Genomic DNA, 23,117 nt, shown 5'->3' on the forward strand with positions numbered 1-23,117 from the left:
AAAAGTTTTCAAGTCCTTTCAGAGTAATAAGCAATTGATAGGGAAACATCTGTGTAAAAAAATTCTTAGTAATTTTAATACTTTATTTCATGTCTGAAGTGTGCAAGTTTTATAAATATTTTTTTTTGCCTAATACGAATGTAATTTATATTTGAAGGATGGTGGTTCAGATGTACAGTGGAATCATCGACGTAGTAAGGTGTTACATAGTGGAGAACCAGTTAAACTGGGCCCTGGCCCTCGAGGGCCACCAGGAGTGGATCTTTGCAGTGTGCGTGGGGTCAGTACGGCCGCAGCCCCCAGGAAGCCACGGGATAAACCACGGACCGACCCACCCAGGGCTCTCTGCAGTTGGGCTTCATTTGCGGCCGCACCGGGCAGGTGAGACCACCCCCCAAAGGGAAACACAGGCTTTACCTGTCAGCATTACCTGCGTGAAGACAAAACACAAGCGCAATATTTGTGTACGCGATGCCAAAACATGCCCCGAACTCCCGTGTGGTGCAGGTTCCTTACAGGGAGCTTCTCCCAGACGTGGCTGTTCGGGGTTGGGGTGGAAGCAGCAAGCGCCAAACAGCAAGGAAGCTTTGGGCTGGGCAGAGAAAGGGTGGCAGGGCTGCAAGGTACTGGAATGCCAGCAGAAATAAACACTCTTGTTCAGCAAATACATCTAAAGTTAACGTAGGGTTTGGAAGGAGAAAAGTAGTTTTCTGAAGGACAACAATGCATTGTGGTTTAGGAGGTCATTTTACCAAGACAGTGCAGAGTACCTTCATGCAGGCGCATTTTTTTTTTTTTTTCCCAAGGAGGCAGGTGGAAAAAAGCAATTTACTATATAATGCCTTACATTAGCTAGGGTATACCTTGACTTTATAGGGCATCTTTTGTTAAGTTTTTAAGATCTAACTAGAAATTAACAGAAACCAGGAATCAAATGACAATTTTAATAGACTTTAGAACAGAGTGTACGAGTATAAAACACTGGTTTTGTATTTCAAAAGTTGCAGGAAGATAGCCAGTCATTTTAAACAGTCTTCTACAAAACATATGCCAGTAGATTACATAAAAGACACTATATACAATATAAAAGAGCAGAAAACAATCCTCACTGTAAAAATAATTTAAAACAAAGTATTTCAATTTAAAATATCTCCTATAGCACAAACTAATACGTTGTGACATGCAAGTGAAAACTAAACATATTGCATTCTTTAGTGTAGCCAAATAAGAGCTGTATTAAATTTGGACAATGAGACAACATGCCAACATTTTCTCGTGAACACAGGAAGCTGTTCTTAAATATTTATTAACTGATGTATCTTATGTTCAAAGAACAGCTACTATACATCTTCCAAAATGTAATAAATATTAAAGCAAAGTATATGAATAATCTACATCGTAGAGTTCATTTGGGCCAATGTTGAAAAAGTGGTTTATAGAAAAATGCTGTTTCACTTACTACTGCACTGTGCAATTTTACAAAATAGTTCTAAAGGCTTGGAAACAATCTGCACTTGAAAATTTGCAACATCCAGTTTTAAGGCAGCCTAACACTTGAATATACAATGTAATAATTTGAGTAGCTGCTTTGCTTTTAATATGCAAGGTGGAGCTAGCAGGTGGAAAATTATTTTCCTAACCTGAGATATGACCTCAAAGCAGCGTGCTTCCAGGTTAGGTTATTAATCTGTGTTTGTTTTATCCACTCAGCAGTGTAAGCAGAGGCCCTTGGTATCTGAGCTAGCTTCTCCTGGTTTCGTTGCATCCATAAGTATAAAGGAAGAGCTTATTTTTTGCACCTTCTCACATGCTGGTAGAAACACTATTCTGAACTCAGCCTAGCTTCCACATCAGAGCCTTGGCAATTTATCAAATGCTATTTTCAATGCAAGCTGTGCTATATTTGACTTTTGTATGCAATGTGAAAAACTTCTACCGTGGGGGATCCATTTTGTTTAAAATGCCAGTATTATAATTGCTAAGGAGCCAATGTCAACATCGCTTCATGTCCACAGGAAGTATTAAACTCAGCAACCTAAGCATTTTCACAGCACTTCTTGATCAGTCTAAAAAACATAGGATTTCTCAAGTGCTCACTGTCTTGTTTCCATTTAACTATCTACTCACATTTAAGTATGTCTCAAACATACAAAGTAACTGTTAAAGCAAAAAAATTAGCTGCCACAGTAGGTCTTAGAAAATGCCAGTGTTTAATGACAGACTAGGCGAGAATGAAAGGTTTAGCAGAAGCCTAAGAAGGTTTTAAATAAACCAAACTGTTACAAAGCAAGAGGTGTGAAAATACCATTCTTTGGTCTAAATTAGCTGTTCCCTTTATATTAGTTTAACATTCCAATGGCTTTTTCAAAACTGTTTAAAAATAACATAAGCTGAAATTCATTAAGCAAAAATATGTATTATATACACGGATGCCTGATCAGACAGATGAACTTAAAAGTGAACATAGTGACAATTGTTTAGATATTCCTAGTACCTTTAAAAAAAAAAAATGAGTTAGTGTTGAGTGCGCAGTAATAGAATTTATTGAAAAAGGTAAAAAACTAAGCATGAAAATCTGTTTTAGTTGTTTATAAACACTACATCCTTATGGTTTTGTTGCTCTAAATTCAGACGTAAACATTCATTCTGACATGCCAAAGCTCCTAATGCTGGTGGAAAGTTCCTGTAACCAGTCAGTGATCACTTTACAACTTGTTGCTTGGATGATCAGTCCCTGCAGCTTCATTTGCATAAGCTGATTCATCGGCTGCCGATTCATCTTGTTCAACTCCATCTTCCCCGAATCCAGGTTCCTCTTCCCTTTCAGGAGCATCCTCATCCTCTATGCCATTGTAAAACTCTTCGATCTCACTCTCATCCTCCACATCTAAGCTCTGACTACGACATGAACCACTTTCACTACTACTCCCGCAAGAGCTAGAAGATATGATATCATCTTCAGAATCTGAGTAAACCTCAGCACCGTGGAAAATATAGCGATTTGGTGGCAAAAATAGATACTGAGTACCTGAAACAGAATTTTAAAAGTCAATAAAAGGCTAAAATAAATTATTCATACAAGGTCTTGCAGACTTCTGGTTAGAAAGTACCTACCTGCATGTATGTATTTTCAACAGCAAAACTTAACTGACAAATCAGGTTACATTAGAACGCATTTATTTCAATGTACGTGTATTTATTATGAAGCACATAAACGCTTCGCTGGAACGCTCAGCATTCCTTCTCCTCCCTCCCTTTGACAAAAAAGAGCATTTAAACTTCAGGGTTTAGCAGTTTTTTTCATTGGTACACATATTCACAGCTAGATTTCCATTATTTGTAACAGAACTGGAACCCACTGCACCAAGTACTTGACAAAGTTTAAAAACAGCCTTTGCTTTGGAAAGTTGCAATTTAATACCTCGTTCTTCATCCATACTGATTTTCTAGTGTGATAACTCCTTACATCAGTTAAGAGACTGCATACTGGAAGGCTTCCTTGGAAAGTCTAAAGTTTCCTTCAAAATGTGCCTGGCTCCAGCTGCGAAATCTGCTTTTTCAACTCCTATCGTGACTTCACCTTTCAGTTCTACTGCCATACCAAATTATGACCTAGTGTGACCAGCTTCTCAACACTCGAGGATCAAACTAATTTTTCTGAAAATGCATTTGAAAATGTTAGAAACCCATTTATTTTTTTATACATACCTTCAACCTCCTAAACTTTGATCTTTTTAGGGAGTATGTAATCACTGATTATAAAAGCTATTATGAATTACAAAAAAAATTTCCTATTGGCTTCTCCAAAAGAAATAAACGATACAATGATGAGTTACGTAGACACTTGTCTGAACAAAAACAACCACCAAAGCCCACTGATTCCCTCAAGGGTAACTTACTTATTGCTTTAAAGTAAGTCTAGAATAAACATCTTGGCCAAAAAATGCAAAATACTGAAATGAGTCAAAACTTACCATCCAGCCTTTTGCTAATCTGTTCTTTCGCAGATCTGTTTACCCAGCACTTCTTCAATATTTCATTTTTTTCTTTATTTTCTCCATTGTTAGATCCATTTTCCTTCATTGTTTCAGAGTTCATTAATTCACTAGTAGGATTTTCAGGGTTTTCTGATGTCTGTGTCTCCTGAAGCTTTTCCTCTGTGCAGGTCCCTTTAGTTTCTGAGGCAGGATCACAGTTTTCTACCTTACATTCAGCTGGGTGTTCTGAAGACACCACCGAAGTATCTGGTGGAGTCATCCTTTCTGGTGAACTAGAGTCTTCCGAAATGTTTAAAGGGGTAGGCGGTAGCTCGGCTGAGTGTATTTCAAGCTCCTTGTGCGTTCGGGGAGGCTTTTCTGTTATTTCTGAAAGTTTTACTGAGTTGTAGCAAAGTTTTGTGTATTCGCTACCTAGCCTTTGACATAATTCATTAATAATAACATCACAGTCTCCAAGAAGCTCCACGTCAAAGTGTAGATGAGGCAAAGGTTCCCTATTAATTAAGATCTGAGGCACTTCATGGGGGATGGAACCTACAGAGAGAGAGAATTTAAAGGTAGTCACTACAGTTTCACTTTCAGCAGAGATCTTAGACAGTTTGATTCCTCAGACTTCTCTTCATACATTCACTTGCAACAAGACCAAAACAGACAGATCAGGAAGAAGACAGGCAAATCTCAAATTTAACAATAGCAGTTTGAGGTGCTATGCCTACTGTAGCCTATATAGATTTTTTCTTCTGTTTTTTTCCAGCAAAAAGTGTTCCTCTCCTCCATCACCAAGAAACACATGCACAGAAATGTTGACTACAGCAATGTTTGGTCAAGTGTTAAAAAGATTATTAAAATTAGTACTATAATCTCTTAGAAGAACTGTGTTGATTTTGTGTATTCATTTTATGTCCTTAAGTGCACATAAAGAATATACTGCTGGTAAATGACATCCCATTAATTAGGTCAAAATACTTCCAGGTATGGTCTACACTGTACAGGGTTGCTCAACCCATTTCTGACATTTAGGCTTCCAAAACCTGCCAGTTTGGTAACCTAGCATCGATTCTTCAGATAACCAGCTGATGAAATCCAGTTCTAGGACACAGAAAGAGCAACGGTTTGTGTAGTGGATCCTAACTTTGCAGTCCTTATGCGTTTCCCATCAGCCCAAACACTAGGCTCTGCCTCTTGTACAGCAAAGAGGATGTTACTACAAAGGCCATGGGTGCGGTACTGTTCCCAGTTAAGAGGAGCTGCTAAGCCCATGTGCTTCTCAGGCTTACACCTGAAGAGAATTTCTTCAGTACCAGTAGCTCTCGCACTCAGTAGGCAAATAAATTGCCTGTCATGGCATTTTCTCAGCCTTCCCGAAGGGCGTTTTTCTATAACATATATTAGCAGAGATGTTTTTCTGTATCACTTTTAAAAGCTAAGGATCCAAATGGTGACACACTATATAATGCCCACTGCGTATCATTTAGTATTAAGTACTGACTTTAACATAAGCTACAACTCAGACACCTGATGTACTTGATCTGATTTTTTGATGCTACGTTTATCTTTTTAAAGATGATTCCTTTCTAAATCTTTCAAGTAACTCTGAAAGCATACTGCAAGCAGGGAGAGAAATGAACTGAATCTCAGAACAAAGTCAAGTTTTAGGAGAGTAGTTTTTCACATTATCATTTCACATTGAGATCTGCCTGAAGTGTAGAAAAAGCACTTAGAATTTGTTACTTTCTCTATTTTGCATTTCAGCTTTACATAGGCAATCAGTTTTCATCTTAGAAAACTAGATGCTTAATCTAGTTTTGTCACTGAATCAAGCCTAAAGCATTTTTTAGAGCTCTTAACTGAGAATTTCACTTTTGATCCAAATTTTTGGAAGAAAATATTACCAGAGATAGTCACTTACTTGGAATCAATGCTACTGGTCTTACTTTCAGTGAAGACCCAATAACAATAAGGAGATCAACTTCATTTTTGTCGTACTTCATGGCACGATGGAACTGCTCAGGTAAGTTCTCTCCAAAGAACACTATGTCTGGCTTCATGATAGCGAGCGGTTCATCAGGTGGACATCTGGGACATCGAGGTACAACCTGCATGAGAACAGCTTCTATTACTACAGTTCAAGGCTGCGCCCTTGAAAACCTCAGATTTTAGCAATTCACAGTGACTTATTTTGGGAAAAGACAAGGAGGTTTCAGTGATTATTTCCTCATTTCATTTTTCTGTGGATGTACAGACAAGTATATTTCCTGCTCTAGCCTGGAGCAACTGCACACAGAAATAAAACTGCAGCAGGAATATAGAGGGAGTCCTCTTAAGTCAAAAGGGAGAAACCACGCAGATCTACACCACAGTTCTTATCTGACGACTAAGCCAAAGTCCAGAAGTCATGCTCGGCACCAATGAGCTGCTTGATAGGAATGTATTTTTCTTGGTTTAATCAGAGCAAAACCATAGATTTCACTGTCAGTTTCCACTATAGGATCTGATATAAACCCCTTCCTAATCAAAGAGTATATTGCAGAGCTTTACCGCTCTACTTTCTCCTCTCCTCCAAAAGCCTATGTATGTGTGTTACACACATAAAGCAACATGGCGCTGTAGCAAAAAAAAGCATTTTTGCTGTGGCTAGCAAAAAGCATACAGGAGAAGAACACAGGGAAGAACTTTTGTTTGGTCTCCCTTTTAAACTTTTCCAATTCCTTCAAAAATAGAGCATAATCCTTGTTCACTAAAAAAAGTGGACAAGAATTACATTTGTGGAGAAGTAGGTTCCCTCTCCTCCTGAAACCAGTGGATTTTCTGATCTTTCAACTCTTTCCTGTCTTAAGACTTCTTCAGAGAGAAGAAAAACAAGAAGATGAGCAATGTGAGTACGTACAGACAATACTTCAGTTACTAAGCAACATTTCTTTCAAATAGTTCGCGTCTTCTAGTGTTAAAATACGATACCGCGGAATAAATCTAAGGAGCTAAATGTAGCTGCAATCCTATAGCAGTCATCACAAGCAAATTAGTGCTATATAAAGGTGTAAAGAGATGTATATTACCTATTGTAATAGGAAAATAGATGAAAACTGACATTTAAATGCATAACAACTCCCTCTTGTACACAGAATATATGCAGAAAAAATAATACAGAACTTAGAAAGTTTAAATCAAAGAACTAGTTTATGGATGTCTGCAGACAAAAGACAATGCTTTCCATATGAGAAAACATCACAAGTAAAAGGTCTTCCTCTAGTGTCAAAGGACCTTTCCCAAAAATTTAAGTCTTTGAACAAAGAATCCAATCCTTTGAAGAGAACCTGGTAGGAGGGATGCATAAGAAGCAATATGGCACACGACCTAGGAACTGGTATGGAGGAAACCTTCACAACATACCCAAGCTAAAGAGCGTCCAGTAACCCCATGCTAAACGGAAACCAACTAAAGTATTCCCCAAAAAGGCACAGATGGGTAGAATGGATCTTGAACTTTTTCCTCGGATCTTCACATATTAGAAAGAGAGCTCGTAACACACCAACAGCTGAAACTTTTCTGAAGCTTTTTACCCTGCTGTCTCTTCTGTTATGTTAGTGATGTCTTTGCACTTTCAGTTGGAAGCTTAAGGAGGGAAAAGAATTTGCTCTGTATTAAGAGGAGGATGAAATGAAGAGCTCTAACTTTTGATTTAAAGAGACCAAGTAATATTAACTCTGTTTCCATCATTTCTCACAGAAGTCCGATGACTTGTGACTTAATGGATCTCTGTAGGGCAACTGATGTCCCTATCCAAATCATCTGAGTCGCTGTAATGGGCCCATAAATGCGTTTCAACACTACACTACTCACCAGCTTCTCTGCTAATCCTCAGAAAGGTCGTCAGTAAGGGGGGAGATCTATTCCAAGAGCTGAAATTGATACCAAGAAGTTAAAGCTAGATAATTGGCCACTCACTTGCCTAGGGTCCTCTCTCCCTCCAGAAGAAGCGCTCCACTAAAACCCAACCACCTCTGCTGATCTATTTCTCTAATGAAAGAGAAATGGCATTTCTCGTTGACTATTAATGTTATCCATGCATCAAAAACAAGATTAGTAAAGATTACGTTGGTTTAAGAATATCCAAGAACTGGTGCATGTTTTCCATTTCTTGGGCCTTTTCCTAAATCTGAGACCCTTTCACTATTTCTTGAAGCTGCCTAAAATAGTCAAAAGCAAAGTAAAAGTGATATTTTTGGAAGTGACTGAAAATTGTTTTACTCCAAAGTTCTATCTGTGTGATTTAGAACTACTGCTGCTTCTCATCCAGAAGCATGGCTGTGTACAGCAACCAAGAGAAAGAATCATGCTACAGGGAACTAGCACATTATCTTGGAAGTGGCAAAGAATGAAGAGCAGCAACAAGAAATTGGTAGTTTTCTAAACAGATCATCTCAAACAATTTTCAGTCTGTAATATGTTGAAAGGAGATCCTGGCAGAAAGATGCTGAAACACAACCATCAGAGGATGGACCAGAGCAAAGGAAAGGTAGTATTGTTAGGGAAAACTAAGGACCCGGGGCCATGTATAACTGAACTTTCAAGTAGTGGAGCACAGCAGAGACTAGAAACTGGACTATCTTTTGGGACCCAGCTGCCAAAACCGTTTTTGTGACAGGGGACTTGTTAGAGAACAAAGCTGTTGAAATGGATGGTGTTTTGTTTCCTAAGTACAGAAAAGGTTTCTTTTGATATCTAAGGAACCAAATTCTATATCCTAGGGAGGCAACAGAAAAAGAAACTGCATAGCACTGGTTTGGGAAATGCAGGCTACGGAATAAAGATAATGATGACAAATAGAACAATTTTTTTTTCAGGCATAAAGGAGGAAGGATATGTTTTCTTTCAATAGCGCTGTTTCTTGTTGTGTGAAATTATATTTGGCAATATGAAAATAATTCAGTATTACAGCTAGGGCCTGCCCTGGAAAGATATACCTGGCAACAGTACTGTAAGATTAGGGCTGACAGACTGAGTGTAAAAAGCTCCTTCAGTCTCATCTCGGGAGAGAGACCCCTCTTTGTTCTCATGCAGAAGTGCTGCTACAGGCTTCTTCTCTCCACTTCCCCACGCTTCCATTACTGACCACCAGCAGGGACGGGCCATCAGGGCAGAAGTTTGGTTCAGCATATAAATGTACGATGATTAAAGTGCTGTTAGGAAAAGGAGTCCTGACCACTAACAATCAAAACAGAAAAGTACAGAACGCTTAGGAATGGTTGCTTAGAAGGAAAAAAACCCTAAACTCCAACCAGCTGGCTTTGAAGGTAAAGGAGCAGCAAACATCTGCAAGACAAAAAGTTCTCAAAAATAATATTCTTAATAGCAAAGTAAACCAGATTTCACATTCAATGTTTCAGTGTTACAAAGCTTCAGGATTATGAGGGTCACATTTCTTAAAGCTTTAACTCAAACATCTCTTCTGGAAGGCTTTCATCGAGTTTCATTTCAAATGTAATACTTGAAAAATTTACATCCGTTCCATGTTTCTCATCTAAAGTTGCAACTGTGGACTCTAAGCATTTATCAAAAGCGCATGAGCCTGCAGAAAGAGAGTCCCCTTCCATTTGTATAAATAAGATCTTTTTGATCAGAGAATCATCATCTCTCTTCCTTCAAAAGGAGAAGAAGAGCAAAGAGAGTCTCACCAAGCCAAAGGTTCACCTGCTCTGACAGAGCAGAACTAACTCCTGCCTTGGCCCTGGGGCACTTCACACCCAGATGTGGGGAGTCTGGAATATAGAATAGTTCAGAAGTCCTAGAAAGCACATGTCAGACATCTCATTTGATCCTCTTCCTTGCTCGGAGGCTGCTCTGTAGTTAGCAATTTCTCCGTGCATCATCTACTGTTTAAACATATTTTTAACGTAGGTAAATGCTCAAAGAGCAACTGATGTTACAAATAGATAAGAATGCTTTCTCAGTGTGACTGACATTAACTTAAAACAGGTATAAATCCAACTTTCTACTTACCATTTTAACCTCCACTTTTCTTGGAGGTGCCATTAAAGATGGATTCCTATGGTTTTGTTCTGCTTTTTCCCATTACCTAATTTTTGCAGTATAGGATTTGAGTATACTTTTAAGTACTAGAGGCAATGCTAAAATACAGATAGGCACTTTTATGAAATACATGCGAAGATATGTAGCCCTTTAAAAGCAGATCTTTTAAGCAATCCAAGGGTGGTGTTTTGGGGGCTTTTTGAGAGTTACTTATTAGAAAGCTGCAGTGAGTTAAAGTAGGTATTTACCTGATTGAAAATATCTCCTCGAACAACTTCACAATCGACTTTGTATTTACAGATCAGGCAGGAAGCTGTTGCAAAGGAACCTGAGGGGAAAAACCCGTATGGTAGAAATAAGGATTTTCAGTCATTCAGATTTGGTCTTTTTACCCAACCTCTTTTGACACAAAGGCTGTTATGCTGCAATGCTATAAAAATCAGTCATTAAAAAGTAATTTAAAATAAAGATAAGATACTTGTAGTACTAAAAATAGTTCTTCTAGATGTTAGTCAGCAGAAATCTTGTTTTAGGAGTAGGATATACCACATACATGTCAACAAAAATTATGTTGTGTCCTCTCATTCCCCCAACCTGTGCAAGCATATACAAGGAGGAGAGAACAGAACCTTCCCTTTTCCTCTTTACACAATTAACGGTAGCAGCAACAGCCCTGCAAACAGCAGTGGCAGGACATGAACCCACGTGAACTCAAGAAACTGTAGTTATCAAAGGACAAAACAACTAAGAAAATGCATGAGTAAGGACTTCAGCAGGGATTGAAGTGATTGAGAGCGGCCCTGAGGAGAAGGACTGGTAGATGAAAAGCTGGACATGACCCGGGAATGTGCTCTCGCAGCCCAGAAAGCTCTGAACTTGGTATCAAGCTTAGCTACCGTGTTTATATTTGGCAAGACGGTGTTAAGTTGGTTGCTCCATCCAGCCACTTGGTAGCTCTAACTGGCCTGTTTCTAAAGCAGCTGAAGGTGATGCCCAAGTATCTGGTAGAGGATTCATGTCTCTATCTGTCTAAAGGGAAAGCTTATCAAGTGGCTATCACACCAAAATACACAGTCACTGTGGCAAACTAGAGTGGCCTTTTGGTGTGCACGTGTCCAGGAGAGAAAGGCCTACAAGGCCTTTTATCTGCTGAAGGAATAATGCTGGAAGCTGACAGAATGCTGAAGAATGAAGTGAAAAAATGACAAATTTTCTCCTAACCATGAAACAAGGCTTAAAAAAAAATAATAATTTTTTTTGGAGATATTTTTGACCCTGCCCTGGAATGTGCCAGTCATACAGTAGAAGTCTGAAGCTCTCCAATCTCTAATGGTGACAACGAGGGCAGTAGGAAAGCCCTGTGTCCAAGTAACGTACAAGGGGGTACAAAAGTCTCTCTTCAAAAGGAAACTTTTAGAAAGGTAACCATTAAGATGTTGAAAGCTTTGCAGAAGCTAGGAAAGGCTAAAAATCTCAGGTACCAAAAACTTTATCTGGAGTATTATTTTAAACCACTCAAACCAAAGATATTTTCTGCTCATAACCTATGCACAGCAGCCAACCAACACTTACACTGCTAAATGAAGGGATTCTGGGACTAAGTACAGTATCCAAATATGCTTTGGGGGTATCATATGTGGGTAAAACAGAGTGAAAGCACAGAAAAACTTGGAGCAGATCATTTACGAACAACATGGCGGTTCAGGTCTGCTAATCACTGCTGGCATGGAAAGTGTACAGCTTCTGAACTGCTTGCTCAGCATGGCAACTCCCAGAACTTGAGGGGTTCCAAAGATTGCAGGAAGTATGACAGTTATTATTTGCTCATTATAATCTGTTTATAGTAATAATTTAGTCCTTTTTGCAGCGTGTTAGGGACACGCCTGTCAGGCTAGCAGACCTAACCCTGTCTGAGGCATCTGTTGCCACCTACTTGCAACTGTATTATGTGAGTTATTTTTCACCCTCAAAAGGACTCGATCAAGAAGTTATGCTGCCCCGTACACAAGTCGTGTAGCCAGCAAGCCACTGCCTCTGATTGCTCAGCTACAGCAATGGCAAGGAATATGATCTAATTCCAGACATGCTGGTTGAATGCAAAAGCCATTTTAAATTCAGAAAATGCATCCAAGACACAGTAGTTTTCATAGTAGCAACCGTACTGTAGGTCTGCAGTGTGAAGTGGGTTCAGAGGCTCATATATGAACGCCTCAAATCATTACAAGGTTCCTTGTCATTTGGCACACCGGTGATTAACTTGCCGTTGCCACCGCTAGCCAAAAAAAACCCAGAATAAATATAGCAGTATGAACCCTTATGTAACAGAGTTTCAGTTTCTCTTTAGCCACTACCAGTGTCAACTAGCATTTGTTAAAGAGCAGCATAACTGTATGTCAGGTAAAGCTTGATACGCTCAAAACAGCCTTTGCTAATTTCCAAAGGCCTCAAAATCTCCAAGTCCATAGCATGTTTTTAAAGAATCTTCTTTAATTTAAAATCAACTTATACAGGACATAAACTAAAGATGGTCTGAAATCTAATTACTGTAGCATGCAACTGAAAAAAATGGGAAGCTTGAGTGTGGCAGTGATGTGCAAAAACACAGCTGTGTAAGAAGTTCATGATAAATACCTCACACGGAATGACAACCAAAAGAAAATGCCTGACACCCTAAGCACAAATGGCAACTAGAGATTTGGGTTATTTGACAGGTAGGATTCTACAGCGTGCTGTTTGGTCACCATGACAGAGCACCATGTTTGCTCTGTCTGAAAAAAGAAAATTGATGAATGTGGCACTGAGCTAAGCTTTGTAGATAAGGAAATCAAGTGAGTTTGGTCCCTGGAAAAGGTGGAATTAGACAGACAGGTCTTACAGACATGCCAACACTGCTTTTAAACAATGTATTTGCCAGAAGTCTACTAAATGATCCAAACATGCACTTGAAGAACTAATTTTCTGCGTCCTTCCCTTAAAAATGAATCCTTGGACTTTTAGCTTGACATTTGCAAGTCCTTGGAAATGGAAAGCATATCAAGCAACTATTAAGAGATTCCACTTAATTTGGTATCATAATTACAGAATGTGTATGACACTGAAAGTGTAACAAGATGATCTTCAATTCAACTGAACAGAACTGGTGATTAATGCACAGTATTTTATACATGAGGTAAAGTCACTGAAGTGTCACGATATTTTAAGATTTCAATAGAATATAACCTAAACAAAGAATCAGGTAACAGCCAAAATCCATTTCATTGATAGTGAGAGGGACCTGCACAAAGCCTGATTTCCACACCATGTTCTCACACATGAATACAGAGAAGCACCAAATACATTTTAAAAGTTAAGGTCTAAGCTCGTGCGAACAGGGTGTGGATCTTCACTGATACACAAAGACCACCATTTATCAAGCATAATTCTTGAAAGAAGTATTTCCACTTGAAACACTTCTGATTTAAATACTTAAGCTACCTAAAAAAAAAAAAATATCAACATTTTAAAAGCAGAATATTTGTTGCCAAGAGATACCAATTCAAGAAAAAAAAAAAAAAACTGAACTGCAATAGCGATTACCTTGTCAGATGCCCCAGTAAATACCATTCCTACACATAAGAAAAGTGAAACCAAAACCACTAACCGTGACACTGTATTATCCTTTGGATTCCTGCAACCTGTTCCAATGTGTCTATGTTCTGAGTATAGTTGCGAAGTAGTTTTCCTTCTTTATCCATCAAAGCTATGAACTTGTGACAGAGAGATGGCTGGAATTGTCCTGGATAGATTTCCTAGGGAATTCAGAAGTACGTTAGAAAGTGTAAACGGGTGGATACACAATGTCTTTATTTCAACTGCAGCAATTCACACAGAGCTAAATATTATCAATAATGATTATGTCAGCAGTTAACGTCACTCCCTTTGCATTTTGCCATTTCTCTCAGATCCAACTCTTCTACCAACAGCTGAGCTTCTGATCATGTCAGGGTGACGTATATGGTTTAACTGCAGTCTGACAAAAATTTCATGAGGAATTTGGATTCTGGTCTTTCGGTTTGGGATAAGCAGTTTTTACTCCTCAGCATTATCAGCAGCCGTTCCTAGAAGATGGAAGCCCAGAAAGCAGAATGACATTGGATATAAAGAGGAAGACAGGTGGTACTCAGACCAGCTTTGCCAGTTTAGCCAGTTAGAGCAGTCATCCAATTAAAACCATACGGCTTAGCAGAGCAATTCCACCGTGCCTGATAGATGCTTAGCCCTCCCATTAGATCAAGGTAAAGGAGGAAGGTATATCTCAAGAGCATATGGGAAAAAATGTAGGCGCTTTTGTAGAATGGTTTGATGTCTGCTCACAGGAGCCTGCCAAAAGGAAAAATTACATGTGGGCACCCAGCTGAAAGCGTCACACTAGGAATCTCTGCCTGGAGTCGACCACCCCGGGTGGCACCTCTGGTTGCTGTGTGACAAAGAGGACAGCAGCAGCAGCACCACCACTCTGCTGCTCAGGAGGACTTATTCAGGGGAGGAACTTGAATTCCAGAACCTCTGCTCTCCAGTCACTCTCTCACCACGGAACAGCAACTGGGCTGGAGTCCCACCTGGGCAAGTGAGGCCTTTTTACAGAAAAAGCACAAGAGTCACTGGCCAAAAGAAAGTTAACAAGAAGGAGGCTGCTGCCTACCTTTACCAGTAGATACTTAAAGCTGAACGAAAAGTTCCAGCACAACAGTGAACTGTTAAATTAATCTTTGTGACGGCTCTGCCTTCAGCTACCAGATAGCCTAACTATTAACAAACAAAAAAGACTTTTTGAAAGCATTTGTTTTTCCCCAAAATATTTCAAGTTACTCATAATTCTGAAGCTACATGGGTCTTTGGAGTTAAACTGCAGCAATGATCAATGACTGCTCATAGTGCTATTACCTAGATTATGACTAGGCTATTACACAATTATAATCAGATATTCATGTGGTCCTAACAGCTTTTATATCTAAGTCTGAAGAAGCAAGACATGTTCTGCCACTGAGCTCTGCAAATTTATTTGGCTGTTCTTTGCCCCTAGAATTAAAGGAACTTAAGATTTCACAGAGTAAGAAATCAATATTCTAACTGAGCTGATGGAGAGAAAAGGAGAAGGAGGAGAAATTATTTTAGTAAAAAACTATCAGCCAAATTGGATTTGGACTCTTCTGGTAAAACCTGTCTAGACACAAGCTTCAAGTAAGTTGGTTTTTTTTTGTTTGCTGTGGGTTTTTTGTTTTTTTTTTTGTTGTTCTTTTTTTAATATTAAAAACCAACGAACTGAGTATACCAGCGAGCATCAAAACATGTTAGTATCTGGATAGGTGGCTTTCAGAGAAAGCCAAGCAGCTGAAGAATGCATGCATTTTTCTTTTCCAATCTTTATAACATAATAGAGCAGTAGTATAAATTGTGAGCAAAGGGAGAAAGGAGTGAGCACAACTAGTAGTGATTGATTTTCACAAGTCCTTACTGGTCCTGTAGTAATTCTTATAATATTTTGGTTTTTATTTTTTTGTCCCAAGAACATTCCAGACTAAATGCAATTATTTTTTTGTTTCTACATATGTCTACAGCTTCTACAATTCCTTCTTGTCTCGGAGAGGTACTCCCTGCTTTTTAAACTATTTAATATCACTAACATCTTTCCAAAAACTGCTGTGTTCTCCCTTTTAAGCAAACACAGTCCCTGCAAAAAGGCTTTAATTCTCCAAGATGTACAGATCCTTGTGATAGCTACATCAAAACCTGAAACAAGAACTTACTAGTGCATAAAACGGCTTTAGTCCTCTTTACTGTAAATACAGTGATAAAATGTGAATACATTGTATGACATTGAAGAGCATGCCATAGCATATCAAATTCAAATGTAGCTTTCCACATTACTCCTGTGCTGGCCAAAAGTTTCTCATATTCTTTCATTTTTCAGAGAAAGTAACAGCAGCTAAGATTACTGAGGTTTGATCAAATAACTACAAGTTTGTATTTATCCTCCCTAGAATTAGAGACGCCATCTAGAATGGTTGTCTATATACTGAACTTACAACAAGAGCAGTAAAAATAAGCTTAAAAAAAAAAAAAGAGAGAGAATGTTGCTAAATATTTCTAATAAGGCTAATATGTGGTTGCATACGATGACTGAAGTAACACTGAGAATAGAAAATCGATACATTACAAAGACCTGCCCAAGGAGAGAGTTATTATGCCACTGAATGAAGTCTCTCATTAAAGTAAATTCAATATATTAACATACTTTTCTATCTTGTCTAAAAAAGATGACAAAGATACCCTTTTGTTAACTGAATAGTTTTGTATCTGATTTATGCATTTTAATACTGTTATCTGTCTTTACTGACCAAGATAAGAACTGTTGGAAAACCATACCTTTGCAAACTTAAAAAATGGCCTGGGATCCTTTCTGAAGTATTCTATATCAAACATTGCTTGAGGATCTGGAAGGTCTGGGAAGTCTACAGCAAGGCGTGCATAGATGCCATCTCTTGATCTAAAGTCAGGTATTCCACAAGACACAGACACCTGAAATATATTTTTGCAATCTGAAATAAGTGAAACTGCATATTTGGCTATAAAGAGTTGCTACGATACAAACTACTTGGGAAATCACGTTTCTGTATGCTCACAGTGCTCAGAGACATTCAGAACAAAACCAGTCTGGGTTCTCTGTATTTGGTGTTTTTTTTCTTTTTTTTTCTTTTTTTTTTCTTTTTTTGGATCAATATAACAATTCCCCAATCACAAGCAGGCGAAACAGCACTGAAACGAAGTTTGACAAAAAACCCTCTAGCACAATCCAGACAGGCAGTAATGGGATATCAGAACATACTTTTACTACTGGAAGTTTTGTAAGAAGTGAACACAAATTTAAAATACCGTTGCATTAAATTTGATTAGGAAGTGTTCATTGATCTGCCAGCTTAGGCCAGAATATTTTTTTTACATGCTATCACAGTAATAGAATAGATTACTTTTGATGAATAAACCCCTTTTGTTAAAAAACCATTGTTTATCAAAGCATTGTAGTAGTCAATAAAGACTAAAATTTATTGTCTCAGACTACCCCAAAATACTATGGGAAGAGGAGGAGAAATAGGTGTGTGAGAGCAATTACAGAAAGAGCAAGGCTGGGTAATAGGAGTAGCAGTGCTTTTCTAGCAAGCTGATTTGAATTACTCGGCTTTTCTGAATGGTGTCACACCCTCTGCGTATGAACAACACAAGCAAAAAATGATCAACTTTTGTATCGTGATCTGGTACGTAGGTATAAAGCTGCAAATGTACAACAGTTTCAAAATGTTCTTTAGTAAACCAGAGAGTAATCTTATTACCATCATAGAGCAGCACATGTTAAAAGTAAAATTTAGTCTGCTGAAATCTAATCAAACTCTCCTTATAATCCTTCCCCGCGCCCAACTCTTTTCTTTTTTTTCCGAGTCCTATTCTTCTAGCCCCTCTAGCTCCATTGGGTATTTTAAGAGATCCACTGACATTTTGTTTAAAAAATCATTGCCTTTGTTTCAAATGAAAAAATGCCTAGGATAGAAAATGTTCTGGAACAGGTAGGTGTGATCTTATTCCATAGCTATTTCGCATGGACGCAACTGTTTGAGAGTTTAAATGTTTAAGAATATTTTCTTATAAGAAGAGAGATCTTCTAATTTCCAACTTAAGCTCCAGTCTCGCAGTGTGCACCGTTCTAGCGGACAGCTGTGCCTCCTCTTCCCATCTAGCACAATTATTTGATTACGAACGTTACGAGGGTCACATCACCTCTGTGCTGTAAAGCACTGGGTAAGTATTTAACCAACTGTCTATATATTCTCTCACTGTCGTTGCAGCAATACGTACCCCAGCTCCAGTCAAGACCATTATTTTTTTGCATTCTTGTAAAAGTTTCACAGCATCATCAATAGTGTTAATGTCTTTTCGTTTTTTTCTTTTGGGTGGTTCTGAAAGAATGTTTATAACAATTTGCCACAGTGTCATATCATCCAGTTCAGGTGGAGGGATTGTTTCTGGTAGCAGGTCTTTCAGAATTGTCCGTGGGTCTGTACCTAACATGAGATGCTGCTGAACAAAAGTGTAGGGACCTAAGAAAATGAAAAAAATATATAAATATTTAGAATTGAGTCAAGTATTTCAGATGATTACGATCATTGTCCCATTTATTAATGCTTGCTACTAGAATTTTATTAATCCAATTTAATGCTTCGTCCATCAAAACCCCTGGATGCTTTGGTCTAAATTCTGAAGTGATAGTATAGCTGGGGTTTTTACTTAGTATTTTATGTGAACCCATGAAGGATTTCATAGAAAGTTAGTCAAGGTAGAAATCCCAGTTGATAGGAAACTTGATGGCTCTTAGAGGTGCACTTCTTTAGCAGCAAGATTTTCACAAGGTATCTCCATTTTATGGCTTCATTTGTATTTTCCCAACATTTTGTAAGGTATTTACAGTAATAAGTTGAAGAGACAACAAACATACATATACTTTCTAGTCAGAGTATAAAACATCACTCTAAAGAGACAAATAGGGCCCACCAGTCCATGGATTTTTGTTGTTCTTTTAGTTGCTTAACACTAATGAGTTCAGACATGACCTCCTAAAGCCATCAAATCAATCCTTCTAGAAACACTCAAGATTAGAGCGGTAGAAGAAAAATAGGTAAATCTTAAGACGCTGAACTGACTAAGAGGACCCAAACAGCTATCGCTAAGGCTACTTACAATACATATAAAGAAAACAATTGTTCTACATATTTACCCAAAAGGTACCAACAGTGATCTCGTAACGAGGGATCAGCAAAGACAATGTATGGGCAGATTTTAAGCGGAATATTGTGTTACCGTAACGTGTTCTCTTGCTGCTATTCTTATCAATACTGGCAAAACGAGTCCTGTGGTATTATCACGCCTGCGTAAGACAAAAGACCTCAAGTGCCAACCCCACTGCACCCTGGAAGCCACTGTCCCACGCAAATCACCACTGACCTTAGCAGTTATCTTGCCTCCGTGTGAGGCGAGAACTTTCTACCGAGTTCCTAACTGCCGTGCTTAACTTATCTGTTGCTAATATGCAATATATATGCAGGCTAATAATTCCCAAGCTGATGTTACACTTAGGACAGTGAGCCCTACGGACTGGCTAAAATCATACAAGAATCATTTTCTTGCTCCTTAAAGAATTCATACTAATACGTAGGCTAGAAATACGCCATAAATCTGTTCAATTGAGTGAGTCTGTGTGTATGCTTTTAATATGGATCACGGCAGGATTTCTACACAAAAAAAAAGACATTGACCATTTTAATCAAAATACAGCAAGTTGAAAGAGGTTCATTTTTAAACTCCTTAAATACCATACAGAATACAGTCAGCAACTCTAAGCTGCTCCAAAGGAGTAACTGCCAATTTTTTTGCAACAGAAGGAATCATTTGAAGACTGGGAAGAATTAAGTAACTGTTCAAAGGCAAAGAGCATCTAAGAACATTATACAGGCTTCTACCTATACGTGGTCTTGGGGTCCAATCACTAGAACTTGCATGTGAGGCTCTGTCATCTTCATCACTATCACAGGAGTGAAAACCATTGGCTATGATTTCATCGCTAAAAAGGAAGTTATCTGCAAGACAGCACAACAATGACGGGTTACACTTGAGCCACATGGCACAGGTATATATATTAAAATGTATCACAAAACCTAAAATCGTATGCTCTTACATTTGATTCCAATGAATTACAAATAGGCAGTTTTGTCACTTAGACACAGAAAATGTCGACTTTTTTTGACTGTATAGATACGCTTTCAAGCCTTCAGGAGATTTACTGCAGGATTTGCTATCTTAAAAGTGGGCTTCAGTGGGCTGGATGTTGACCTTAGTGAAATTTTCATTCTATACAGTGTTGGGCATTAAGGATTTTGTATCTCAAAAAAAAAAAAATCCAAATGCTTTAAAAGTACAATTAAAAATTACTTTTTCTTACAATTCTCACTTCATTCAGCTCACCGAGAAATTAGGATAAAATGAAACCGTGTCACCATTTAGAGACCAATCTTTGACTAGGTTTTAGGAGCACAGCGTTTTAAAAGAAACCCACCCGTACGCATTTGGCTACGACCAAGTTACAGAATTTCGTTAGGCTCTCATCTCGCAGCTGAGCTGCAGCAGGTGACCACATACACGCTTCTATGACATTTCAGTTACGACAGACAATGTGCTACCTTGAACCACCCTCACTAAGTTTATCTCATCCATTTTACCCTGCAGCTGGGTTTGGCTTAGAGTACCGCACAGTTACTTCAGCACAGCTCGTGGCCTTAAGCCAGAGTAACTCGATCTAACTTCATCACGTACTTAGACGAAGGAGTCCAAAGAAGAACGAGATACTTGTCTTACAGCATGCGTTACTAAGCTAACACATAAGGGGAAATCTAAATTTTAACCTGAGCGGCTTATTAGAGTTTAGACGACTAAACTTCTTTTATTGGCTTTATTAGAAATAGCCACAGCAACTGTAGCTTAATTTGTTGAAAATCTACGACTATGAACAAAGAACAATTTCAGTCATGCTCTCTAAAGCAAAGAATCACTGTAATAGTTTTTGACCTCTATTTGAATCAACCCCACCAATATTTTAGCTAGGTTACCTCCCTTTACTCTTAAATAAAGACCACCACAAAACACCATCATTTTTTATTCAGAGATTGTGTTGTCCTGTTCTTTCCCTTGTTGGCATAAATACTTTATTCTGATTAGAATGGGAAGAGGTAGAGGACGTAGAGGACAGAAATTTGCTTTTTGTACTTGCTGTCTTGTTCTTCCGAGACCACGGGTGCTCGCTGACGTTACTATTATTATTCATCTATGTATTTACAGCATTTCACTTCCATCTCATTATGCATTAAATCAGCCAACACGTTATGCAAAAAGCATTATGAAGAAGAAAAAAGTTGATTAGTACGCATCAGCAAGCGTGAAGCGCAAGTTTTACTAAAACGACCTTTATGCCTACCGCACAACGAATGAAAGCTGACATTGTTAAAGACCTAGCATATCCAGGTCACGTTGTCTTGTATTTACGAAACACTGTGACAGATACAGGCGGGCTAAAGCGACAGTTTGAACTGTAACCCTCCCTGGGTATTCATTTGATTCCTCAAAGGACTAAAGGGGATGCTTGCCAGAAGGAAGCGACCCACAGCAAAACACGCCCGAGCATCTGAGTAACTTGAGCAAAAAGGATTTGTGTAAGGCGCTGATGAGCGATCGTGAGCTTTACTCTCCTGCTGTTCCGGTGAAGTTTTCAAATACCAAGGCTGCTCCAAGCTTATCATACAGCTCTGTTCCCTTTTGCATTGCTTTTGCCCAGGCAGAAATCTTCTGTAGGGTTTTACTATGGAGTTAAAGTATCTTTAACTGCATTCCGGGATAAAACGTCAAGACTTCACTGGCAGAATGCAGTATACTTGTACCTTTTAAGAAGTCTTTCCAAAGCACTACCTTAAAAAACAAAAGGAATAAAAAAAGCACCTCAAAACCTATCTACCTATCAGTTTCAACAATGCAATGCAAGGTGCTTTCATACTGGTACTGCCTAACCAGTACGCTTCCAGCAGGAACTGCGAAGAAACTTTGTGGAAGATTACAGGTCACTTTTGTGCTGCAGTCACCGAAATCTTAACCAAGACTGCCACTTGAAGTTATTTACAGAATTGTTCAAGACTGCTGCTCCTGTGCAAGTTTCCAAGAAACAGAAATAAAACGATTATCACGGCAGAAACTGTGAAAAGGAAACAGGGCTTATGATTTTTTCCTTTTTAATAGCTTGTTGCCAGCAACACAGCGAAGTAAACGTTTTCAGAGGCGAGAGCCGAGCCGACCTCCTCCTACGAAGCCCGGCACAAGAAACGGCGGGCTCCGACAAGGAGCGACTAGGACGAGGACTGACTAGGTTTAGAAAAACGGATGCGGCAGCTCGCTCGTCAGGGGGACGGAGGGCGCGCCGGACACCGAGCCCACACCGAGCCGCCCTCCCCCGAGCGACGCGGGGCCATCGCTGGGCGGGAGAGCCCGGGCGGCCGCCGCGGCGAGAAGCCGGCGGGGGGAGCCGGCGCGGAGCCGGCCCCGAGCGCCCGCGCAGGGAGGAGGGAGCCCGCCGCGGCCGCCGCCTCTTCCGACGCGGGCTGCGCGGCCGGGCCGCCCCCTCCCGGCGGCGAGGGAGCGGCCCGCGGCCCGTGCCGCCGGGCCGAGCGGAGGAGGGGAGGGATGGGGTCCTCACCGGGATGCGGGGCCGGCGCCTCGGCCGCCCCGTTTGAACACTGCGCCCGCCTGCAGCCAATGGCCGCCTCCGCCGCGTCTTCGCCGGGCGCCGCCTCCGCCCCCTCCCCCCGGCCCCGCTGCCGCGGCTGCGGAGGCGGCTCCGCCCGGGGCAGGCCCCGCAGCCCGGCCCTATTGTCCGCGCCGCTCCAGACCGCCGCCGCCGCCGCCTCTTCGTCCTCCTCCTCCTCCTCCTCCGCCCGGCCGCCGCCATCGGCGCTCACGGCCGCCGCCTCGCCCGGCAGCTCCGCCGCCACGGCGGCGGCGGGCGGCGGCCCCGCGCCCCGGTCCGGGCGTTGGGCGGGCGCCGCGCCCCGCCCGCAGCCGCCGTCTCCCGAGTCCAGGCGCTGGCGCTTCAGAGCGGGCTCGGCGCTCTCGGCGGGGCCGCCGTCGCGCAGACGGAGGAGCGGAGTCTCCTCGTCCGCCATCTTGGCGTAGCAACCGCCGCCCCCCTCCCGCCCGCCCGGCGCAGCGCGCAGCAGCGCCTCCGCCGCGGCCCCCTCCCCCACCCCCAGGGAGCGATTTAAACCCGGCACGTGACCGCGCCACCGCCCACGCGGGCACCCGCCCCGCGGAGGCCGCAACAACAACAAACCGGGTCACGTGAGGGGGGGAGGCGGAGGGGGCGGGGGCGCTGCCGCCGTCACGTGACGCTCGTGCCGGCTCGGCCCTCGCGCGGCGGGGCCCTTTTCCTCTCCCCGCCAGTTCCCCCCCCCCCCCCCGGCTCCGCGC

General features: G+C 40.7%; 2 protein-coding genes across 4 annotated transcripts in view; one reads left to right on the forward strand and one right to left on the reverse strand.

The window, feature by feature from the left end:
- The window catches only part of HERC4 (HECT and RLD domain containing E3 ubiquitin protein ligase 4), a 49,730-nt gene extending 43,897 nt beyond the window's left edge, over nucleotides 1-5,833 (forward strand). The window contains exons 26-27 of one of the 2 annotated variants that reach the window (XR_015706494.1): nucleotides 158-381; nucleotides 4,753-5,833. The gene's annotated coding sequence lies outside the window, so the exon portion shown is untranslated. Of the gene's footprint in view, nucleotides 1-157; nucleotides 2,043-4,752 lie in introns of those variants that run through there. The other variant, XR_015706493.1, reaches the window with a different exon arrangement.
- SIRT1 (sirtuin 1) lies at nucleotides 931-22,877 on the reverse strand. Of its 2 annotated transcripts, XM_087765753.1 has the most exons (9): nucleotides 22,348-22,876; nucleotides 19,574-19,690; nucleotides 17,916-18,157; nucleotides 16,434-16,586; nucleotides 13,669-13,816; nucleotides 10,277-10,356; nucleotides 5,908-6,094; nucleotides 3,975-4,532; nucleotides 931-3,028 (listed from the first exon to the last, which is right to left on the reverse strand). In XM_087765753.1, the coding sequence occupies exons 1-9, from the start codon at nucleotides 22,811-22,813 to the stop codon at nucleotides 2,706-2,708; spliced, it is 2,274 nt and encodes a 757-aa protein (XP_087621879.1). In that variant the 5' UTR covers nucleotides 22,814-22,876; the 3' UTR covers nucleotides 931-2,705. The 2 variants fall into 2 exon arrangements, with proteins under 2 accessions (XP_087621879.1, XP_087621881.1); XM_087765755.1 differs by lacking the exon at nucleotides 19,574-19,690 and having other exon boundaries at nucleotides 22,348-22,877.
- Nucleotides 22,878-23,117: the final 240 nt, after the last annotated feature.

Source organism: Nipponia nippon, unplaced genomic scaffold (assembly GCF_047370975.1).
Source record: "Nipponia nippon isolate SJK-2023a ecotype South Korea unplaced genomic scaffold, ASM4737097v1 scaffold_3, whole genome shotgun sequence".
Classification (NCBI taxonomy): domain Eukaryota; kingdom Metazoa; phylum Chordata; class Aves; order Pelecaniformes; family Threskiornithidae; genus Nipponia; species Nipponia nippon.